The 9992-nt window shown below is 35.4% G+C and overlaps 1 protein-coding gene across 2 annotated transcripts in view; it reads left to right on the top strand.

Moving 5' to 3' along the window:
* The first annotated feature begins 2126 nt into the window (after nucleotides 1-2126).
* Kctd3 (potassium channel tetramerization domain containing 3) overlaps nucleotides 2127-9992 on the top strand; it is a 51100-nt gene continuing 43234 nt past the window's right edge. For both annotated transcript variants that reach the window (XM_027934751.3, XM_027934750.3), the window contains exons 1-4: nucleotides 2127-2551; nucleotides 8403-8456; nucleotides 8681-8726; nucleotides 9306-9379. In XM_027934751.3, coding sequence (XP_027790552.1) covers nucleotides 2469-2551; nucleotides 8403-8456; nucleotides 8681-8726; nucleotides 9306-9379 — 257 coding nt within the window. In that variant the 5' untranslated portion in view covers nucleotides 2127-2468. The remainder of the gene's footprint in view (nucleotides 2552-8402; nucleotides 8457-8680; nucleotides 8727-9305; nucleotides 9380-9992) is intronic.

Here is a 9992-nt window from a genome sequence, read left to right as displayed (position 1 = left end):
AAAATCAGTCCCTATTACTGAATATTTTGATTGATTATAAGTTTTTGTTATAACACCATGACAATAACATGCATTTCTTAACATGTACAAAGTATCTGTAGGATATCTTCCCAGAATAGAGTTGCTGGGTCAGGGTCTGTACATTTAAAATGTTGATACTCTCTAGTACACTTCAAAAACTTTCAACTTGTTCAAATTCCAACGTACAAGTCTTACCATTTTGTATTTTCAACCTTGGATTTTACCAAATCTCTTTATTTTTATGAACCTCATGAGTGAATATTATATTTTGTTGTTTTAATACACATTTTAGTATTTTTATTCATTATTAATATACTACTTGCCTGTTGATTTTCTTTCCATATTTTTCTTGTTTCTTAATTGATTTTTTAATTATTTTTAATCAAATGTCTGGTAGGTATTCTGATGGCATTTTAATTTATTCTTAAACACTAAGTCATACCCCAACTTTAAGTTTTATGCGTAAGAAATCCCTTCAGAAACTTCTGCATTGATCTGGACATATCCAGAGTAATGATCATTTGTTTTTTGAAATAGAGAAAACTTTCTTCTTTAGATGAAACATCCTGTTAATAATAGCTAATAATTCTTGTACAATGAGATGAATATGGTTTCATTTATTTATTTCAGGAAAGATAAAAAGGCTTCTTACACATAATTTTTTTTTTAAATAAGGCCTTATGCTAACTCCAAGTTGCCTCTTGAATTCATTAAAGGTAAAAAGTTGCTAGTAGGTGTTCCTTGACATTTTCCCAGTATATGGGCCTAGGGAAAAGTAAATGACATTTTTACCACCTCATTCTATCCTGCAAATTTGAAAGCAGTTTCAGATCCTGATAGAACTAGATATTAGGGATTAGAGCAAATAGAGCCAACACTGTTTAAAATACAAAGGATTCTTAGTTTGTTCCTACTTTTATCTGAACTGTTACTTATCTTCCCAATATAAAGTGAAAGTGTATGAGGTGCAATTAAATGCTTAAGGATGGGTTTTCTAAACATTTTAAACCCCAGTTTTCTATTTCTAAAACATTGACAATAATTGTGAAGACAAATATAACTGAAGATATCTAAACCACCAGCATATAGTAAACCCTTAATAAGCACAAATTAGCTACTACTATTATTATTATTAATTTATCATCATTAGCTGGTGTAAACAATATTTATCTTACATCTGTAATTATTGTTAGCCTCTTTTAAGTCAAATCTGGCTAAACTATGTCATATCACTAGTACATTTGCCAGCAATTTTTAAAAAATGATTATAATGATGATGGGAATAAAAGCATCTTATAATTGTCAGTTTGAATTATTATGGTAAACTATAATAAAACACAATTTGTGTTCAGAACTTACCACCATAACAACCCTTGAAACATAATATCCTGCTTTTGTTAGCCCCCCCTTTTTTTTGGCTAGTATGCATCAGGTATTGTAATAGTATGCTTTTAAAATATATATTTTAGTAGTCACTATGGTTTTGGGTTCCAATCTATACTGCTGAAAGCAAAAATAAATTAACAAAATTGTGTGCATCTTACATTAGTTGAGTGCTTACTATGGTTCAGAAATATGTTGCTGGACATTATGCAGCCTTTTTATGTTTGTCTTTTTGTTTCCCTCTCTGCTTAACAAAACAAAATTGCTTGGAAGGTAGGGATGAAATTGAAGAGGGTAAGACTTTTTATAGGTAAAACGCTATCAGGCGCTAAATACTTGAAATTTTCACTGCATTTGTACGTTTGTATTTAGGCATCAACTTCTACCGTAGGAAATTTTTCCTTTCCCAAATCCGTGTGGACAATGTAGACACTAAAGATGCTTAAGACAGACTTCCCAGATTTGCCCTCACTCTGCTGTGCTGGGAAATCCTTGAGGTCAAGGAAAGTGGCTAGGATTGCGCAGGGAGGAGGGCAGCGAAGGAATTCAGTCTAGGAAGGCGGCGGGCCAGGAGCACGATCCCTTACCCTCCCTTTGCGCCAGCTCCGTGGGGTTGGGAAGCTCCTCCCCAGCCTTTCCTTCCTCCTCCCCCTTTCTCCGCAACAGCCGCGGGCGAAGGGTGAGCGCTGCGGTATTTTGTCCCGAGCGGTGACCCCTCCTCCCAGGGAGGCAGAGGCTGCGGCGGCAGCCGTGGAGGTGGCGGCGGCAGCGGTGGCGGCCCGGCATTGAGGAGAGGCCGAGGCCGGCCCGGCGGCCTGAAGGCCGCGAGAGGCGGAGGCCGGGCTACCTTCGCGCGCCGCACGAACGGAGGGGAGGAGGCGGACGCGAGCGAGCCCCGCCCGGCCACTGGGAAGGTGGGGGAGACTCCGCGCTCCTCTCGCCCTCCGGCCGCCCCGCTGGCCCTGCAGCCGCCGCCGCCGCCGCCGCCGCCTCGGGCTTCAGCTCCGGGCCCCGCGGTCCCGGCCGGAGAGGGGGGGCGGCGAGTGCTCCGGGAGCTGCCGGAGATGGCCGGAGGACACTGCGGCAGCTTTGCCGCGGCGGCGGCTGGCAGCGGCGAGATCGTCCAGCTGAACGTGGGGGGGACCAGGTGAGTCGCCGGGGAGGGGGCTGGGAATCGCGATGCCTCGGGCAGCCTCCAGCGGGGAAACCAGGGTCCCCGGGTGAGGGAGAGCCGAGCCGGGTGGGGGTCGCCAGGGTCCTGCAGGTGAGAAGAACTGTGGGCGGATCTGGAGCTGCTGAAGTCTTGCACCTGGCAGGGAGGGGCAGAAGGGCCTCCTGCAATCACCCAGAGCCAGAGCCATGTGGCCCTGTCTATGCCTTCTTAGAATGCCAGCCTTTGTTTCTCTCTTTTTCTAAGGTATCAAACTAAGAGGGACATTGTATAGCCTGCCTTACCTCAGCTCGGAGTGTATTTGAGGAATTTAATTTGTGGAAGCCTGACCTTGTGGTTGGACGGTTGCAGATGAACACCCCCCCACCTCCCTTCTCTGTCTCTCTGGGATTAACATGGGGTTGAGTTAGCCGTGTCAAGAAAAGTACAGCGTTCTTTTCCATGCGCAATTAAGGGCTGTTTGTAATTAGAAGACTTTCGGTGCAAGATGTGCAGTAGGTTTTCAGTACATAGTTGTTTTCAGACTTTCTGGGTGCATGGGTTTGAAGGCTCTATTCAACTGTGTCCAGAGAAGGCTGCTGGAACAGTTGGTTCTAGGAACCTTTGGATGTTGGCACTGAGAAAATAGATTGAAAGCTCTTCTGTGCCTCTCTGGCCTTCCACTCCCTTTCTCTGCCTTTTATTAAGCTTGTTGGAGGGAAGAACCAGTTTTTGTGAATTTGCCATGACTTGTGAGTCACTCACTCTGCTCAGAAAAGGGAGTTTGCCAGCTCTGTTTGAAAGAAGGGGTAGTTGAGTTTCAGGTATAAACAGTGAAGTACTGTGGATTATAGTGTATTTTACTTTGCTTGAAATATGGCAGGTTTTCAACATCTAAGACAATTTTTTTTAAAAATATAAACCGATAAATGTGAACCACAGTAATAAAACATGGGTAGTGTTTTAATCCTTAACATTTAAGAGCTTTTTGAGAGTGCTATAAAGTTCAGCACAAAATACAATAATACTTTATTCTTATTTCTTTTTTTCTCTTCCTCCAAAGCTTTAATAAGAGTAAGAAGTTACAACATTATTGTTGTTATAGAGATACCAGTTGTATGGAGAAAATGTATATCTCCTACTGTAACAAGCAGAAATTTCTCTAAAATCATGAAAATATTGAAGGTAACTATGGATGCAATACTGGAACCTCTGTCAAGAGTAGGCCTTCGGTATGTGTTAAGACGAGTAGCATTATAATCAATTAAAATCCCTACACTGGTTTGTAATTGCTGTGAATTGTGGGTAGTATTTGTTTTAAGGCTCTCAAAAGGAATTATAGTATTATAACAAAAATTATTATTTACTGTATATTAAAGTGGACGGCCTAATGAGTGAATTCTCCTTCAAGAATGCAGAAATCAATTAATCTGACATCACTTTTCTGTGTACATGTATATTCATGTACACCACAGTGAATCTTAACATTGTGTACAGCTACAAGATTGGGATCCTAATTAGAATAAGATATACTCCATATTTGTATAAATATGTAAAAATAGCCTCTTGTCATGGATAACTAAAAAGCAAATAAAAAATAAATGTTCAGAAAAGAATACAGAAATCCAATTAAAAATTTAAATTGTTACTATAACATTTTACTTTTTGTTTACATTAATTATAGATCTTGATTTTATCACATTCTAAATTTTTCTAATAGATAATTAGGAATACAAGATGAGATAATAAGTTATTACTGGATTAAGCAATTTAGAAGACAGTTAAAGTTGTCAGGTAGGAATGAAAAATAAAAGTAAAAAATTTAAAACAAGAATTGTTAGGATAAAATGCTTCATAAAATAAGTAATGATATGGACTATAGAAAACAGAATGTGTGATACCAAGTGTTCTAAGAATATTTGCTAGATCTGCTTTGATTCATATTGCAGCATTTCAGAGTTAGAAGAGATATAGAAACCATTATACTTGTACAAAACACAGATTAACACAAAATTACTTAAGTCACTGTTAGAAAATTCCTGAGCAATTGTTCATTGGAGAACCACCTGTGACATAGAACTGAAGCTCTGAAATCATGCAGTAAAACTCAAAAGGCGAGTTTATTAGAAGCAGAGAAGCACCTGCTATAGGTAAGATCTCTTTCCTGAGACGAGAGATGTGAAAATAGACATACTCAGAGATATTATAGAAATGATCAATTTTTGTAACTCGTGGGTGATTCAGAAATTAAGGAAGATGAGGTTTCATTTAGAATTGTAAATGTTTACTATTTACAGAAAATAATAGTGAAATGAAAGAAAGCCAATATTACTCAATTTGTGATGAATTTTGTTATGAATGAGTATAATTTTAGGTCTCATGAGGGCCAGGACAGCCAGTGGGCACTCTGGGAGTCAGGTACATGGTATCATTTCTTAGGCTTTATATTTATAAACTGTGGGCAAATTACTTTTTAAGTTTTCTAAAATTAAAAATGACATTAATGGTACGGATCTTATAGAATTGATATAGAAATTGAAGTAATAAACATGAAATGCTGGTTTGGGGCTGTAGCTCAGCTGCAAAGTGCTTGCCTAGCATTCGTGAGGCACTGGGTTCTATCTTCAGTACCACATTAAAATAAACAAATAAATAAAATAAACATGAAATGCATAATTTTATTCACTTTTAATGCTGAATAATATTCCATTTTGCATTTGCAGGTAAATGGATGGAGTTGGAGAATATAATGCTAAATGAAGTTAGCCAATCCCAAAAAACCAAATGCCAAATGTTTTCTCTGATTTAAGAATAAGGATTTATAACATGGTTGGGAGGCGGGCATAGGAAGTTAGAAGAACTCTAGATTGGGCGAAGGGGAAAGGGGAGGGAGGGGAAGAGAGGGAGTAATGGGGGTAAAAGAGACAGTGGAATGAGATGGACATTATTACCCTGTGTACAAGTATGGAATGGTGTGACTCTACTTTGTGTTCAACCAGAGATATGAAAAATTGTGCTCTATATGTGTAATATGAATTGTAATGCATTCTGCTGTTGTATATAACAAATTAAAATAAAAAGAAATATTAAAAAATATGAAATGCGAAGATGAGTGACATCAATAGTCTGTTGAAGAAAGTAATTTAATTATATTTCTTTCAAGCTAATTTAGAAGTAGGCAAGAAGAAAGGAGTATAATTGTGAATTTGCCAGTCTCTTTAGTCATCCTTTTGCTGAGACCAGATTACTCACGACCCTTTCCTTTGCACACTATGAAATAAAAAACAGAAAAGGCTTTCATGTATATTGCAAGAAATATGCTTAGTATATGTAATTTTAAATGTTTTGGTTTTTATAATTTATATTTGGAACCTGTTTGGGGGCTTTTTTTTTGTTTTGTTGTTTTTTGCTGATGTTTTCATTTTCTCTTGTGGGGAAAAAATTGGTAGTGGTGAGGGTCCAATCCCTTTCCAAAATTCCAGACTACTAAATTCATCCTAAAGTACTGACTAAAATTAAAATTAATTAAAATTAAGCAGATTTGTGTAATTTCCTAAGTCACATTTAAATTTGAATTATTTGAAAAGTTTGCTGAGTAAGCAGTGAATATGCAAGATCAGAAGTTAAAAATTATCCTTATTTGGAATTAATTTGATGGCTTCCAAAACAGTGAATCTTTTTTACTGTGGATCCTTTGATCCTTCAGTTTACCATTGACTGATTTGCTTTTATTTAGTTGACTGAATCAGTTTCCTGTAACTAATGATAATCTACTTTTCATTTGAGTTTGCTAAGAAGAAAAATACTTTGCCATGTTGCATTCTTGAATAAATAATTAATAATCAGATTAATGGTTATAGTAACTACTTAAAAACACTCTTGAAATAGTTGGTAGTTAACCTCTCTCTGTTCTCTAAAGTATTTTACTAATGAATTATGTCACTGTGTTTCCTTTAGTCAGTGAGAAAATCCTTTTCCACACAGGTGTAAGCTTGTGGGTGGGAGGAAGAGGAGATAATTTTTTTGTGATTGAAAAGCATGTTTTGATAATAATAGAAAATCACTGAGGTTGAGCATAAAGCTTTTTTTATTGAACAGTATATGTACTATGTTGTTCCTGACACTAAGATTGATGGTGCTAAATGTTTTGTCAAGTGGGCAGTTTAGTGACATCTGTTTGTCAACACTTTGGAAATGCTTTGTTGCAACCATAAAAGGCCCACAGATTGTAGAACCGAATCACTGTCTCAGTTTTGTATAAAATATGTAACTGGATATAGTGTGTGGTTTTGGTTAGCACAACTCAAATTTCAACAAATATTTATTGATTATGTGCTAGCTTGCCAAGCCTTATGGAGTTACAGGTTGTTCTCTACCCGCCCCCCTTTATTAAAAATGTATACTATTCTATATTAAATGAATTTCTGAAGATAAGTTTGAAAGATAAATGTGTCCATTCATCAAGTGATATAAAATACAAGTCATTGTTGCCTCAGGTGGAGGTGGACTTGCCAAATTTAGAGATGAGTGGATTCTGTATAAGTCTTGGTGATTGCTACTGTTTTCAATCTGGCCTTCATTCCACTGCTGTTTGCTCTGCCACTTGGAAAAGGGGAATGAGAAATGGAATGAATTCTAAGGTTTGATAGGATGAGCAAAGAGTAAATAGTGTCTACTTATCTGGTTATTCCAAGTTGCTGATTTAGGTGAGTTGCCTGTTGATATCATATGGCAACCAGTGCTACTATCCAATCACCTTATTTAGTTTAAGTCTGAAAGATAAACATAAATTTAGAGATTTCATATAATTCCAGAAAGTGAATGTAGAGTGAAAGTAGAGGTCTCCAAGGTGCTATTCTGTGTGAGCTAACTTGTGATGACTTAAAAGTGAAAATATTCAGACAAAAACTGGACTGGATACTCACTGTATTCCTTTCTTTGTCATGTTGGCTTACATACTTTTTGATTTATGGTCCAAGACTTTGGTTAAGATCTTCTTACAAACTGATGGTAATAAGCAGACTTGATCAAATGACAGTTAATTTCAAAAAGTGATATCTCTGCTAATTTTTTTTTAAGTTGTAGATGGACACAATATCTTTATTTATTTATTTATTTTTATGTGGTGCTGAGGATTGAACCCAGTGTCTCATAGTACGAGGCAAGCGCACTCTACGGCTGAGCCACAACCCTAACCGTCTGCTAATTTTTTAAATGAATGAATGCATCGTCTATAAATAGTAGCATATGATTATTACATAAATAACAAAGTAAGTGTTGAATGCATAATTTACACTTACATTATGATGATCTCAAAAAGAGGTAATATAAGTTAGAATATTTGCAGAAGTCATTACAGAGACAGTAACCTCAGTGGTGTCAAGAAAAGGTGGATTTGGGTTATTGGACATAAAGGGCATGATCTTGTCAACATAAAGATGTTAAAATGATAGCGAACATAAATTGTTTAGGAATTTTAAGAAGTACTGGAGGAAGAAAACAAAAAGTTTGGAGAAATGAAATGGGATCTGAAGAAAATATTATGCTGAGAAATGGAAATTGGGCACGACAGCATAATTGATTCTTTGGCACATTGACATGCTGGAAAATAATGTTCTAGGAAGCATTATATGGTTGAAAATTGTTTGACTTTTTTGAGAACTTGAATAATCTTAACTGAATTGAAAGTAGTACAATTTGAAAATATGATATGTGATAAATATAATTGATGTAGCTATAATTATGCAACAGCATGTAAATAATTAGCCAGCCCATTAAAGTAAGTTAACTAATATTGAGATTTCAAATCATTTTCTCACTTATCATAACTGTTAATTTTTGATTATAGATTTAGTACCTCAAGACAAACTCTAATGTGGATTCCAGATTCTTTTTTTTCCAGGTAATTTATACAATTCTTTGTTACTGTATGTTTGATTATTTGCCAAAATAATAATTTCCTTGTCAGTTAAATTAAGAGGTTATTTTTTAAATAAAAAATGTTTATTCTAAAAACAGAACTTTTTAAATTAAGAGTTTATATTGGCTTTGAAATTTGATCATTTGATCATTTGTGTACACTTAGATTTTAAAAACTAACTCTAGCTTCTTGTTAATGGCTTCTAGTTTACTGAGTGGAAGAATTTCAACACTTCGAGATGAAACTGGTGCTGTGAGTAAAATAATGTTGATATATATTTCTAAATTTAATTAATTATTGTTTATGTGCTTGGTCCTTAGTATTTGGTGACTCAGAGTTATGGAAGCTAATCTTTTAATACCACTAAATGAAAGTGACTTAGTTTTTATTTATTTCTTGTCTTATACATGAGTATTTCTAAACAGGAAAATACTCCATATAGCAATTTGTATGTTCATTATTAGAAAGATTGTAGAATATGAGGTTACATAGGCAATAGAGGAAGTAGTTCTTTAATAAATAAAACTTTAATAAGTAAGTAGATGTAAATATCAAATATTTTGATATTAGAATGGTAAGAATTTGCAGATTACCATTACCTACAATTTTTTATTTCCCAAAATATCAATAAATAAAAATGAGAAAACTGGTTTGTTAATTAATATTTTCCCTACATTTTAAAATATCATCAATTTAATAGTTTTTTTAGAGAGAAAAAAGAAATTACCACAAATTCATAGTTAGAACAGCATTTTGATTTTTAAAACATTAAGAATGAAATCACGAAAATACAGTATTTTTAATTTGAAAATAAAAATTCTTCATTTATAGATATTTATTGATAGAGATCCAGCAGCTTTTGCACCCATTTTAAATTTTCTTCGGACAAAAGAACTAGACTTAAGGTAAGAAATGCATCCTTTTTAAAGTAAATTCTTGCTGATAACTATTTTTGATACATTTTATAAAGAAAATGTTGTTTACCCCTTTGACTTTTTAAATTGACCTATAAAATTTATACTTATTTAAGGGCTATAGCTTGATACATGCAATGTGTAATGATCAAATCAGGGTAATTCGCATTTCTGTCTCATATCATTTTTATGTATTAGGGACCTTTAACCCATTCTATTTTGAAATATATGATTAATTTCTGTACACTGTAGTTTCCCTGTCATGCTAGAGAACATTAGAACTACGTGCTCCCTCTGTGTCTTTGTCATGATGGGCAAAGGTGTGACTTATGCAGTAGAGGGGGAGAAATAAGAATGTCTATGTGCTTCTTCCCTTTCAATGCTTTATTAACTCACATCACTCAATATAATTTCAATCTATAGATTCTTGATCAAGAAAATGACAGTAGCATAATCAATCCACAGCAAACAATTCTAGATTAAGTCTAAACACTGCAAACACTCTTAATTATGACAGGCTCATGACATTCCCTCTGCATGCTAAGCTCAAGTGCCAGATCTGAAGTTTCAAGCCTTATGCTCTAAGTCCAGCAGATGCACACTC

The sequence above is a fragment of the Marmota flaviventris genome, chromosome 12, assembly GCF_047511675.1.
Source record: "Marmota flaviventris isolate mMarFla1 chromosome 12, mMarFla1.hap1, whole genome shotgun sequence".
Classification (NCBI taxonomy): domain Eukaryota; kingdom Metazoa; phylum Chordata; class Mammalia; order Rodentia; family Sciuridae; genus Marmota; species Marmota flaviventris.
This window is presented reverse-complemented; position numbering and strand designations above follow the sequence as displayed.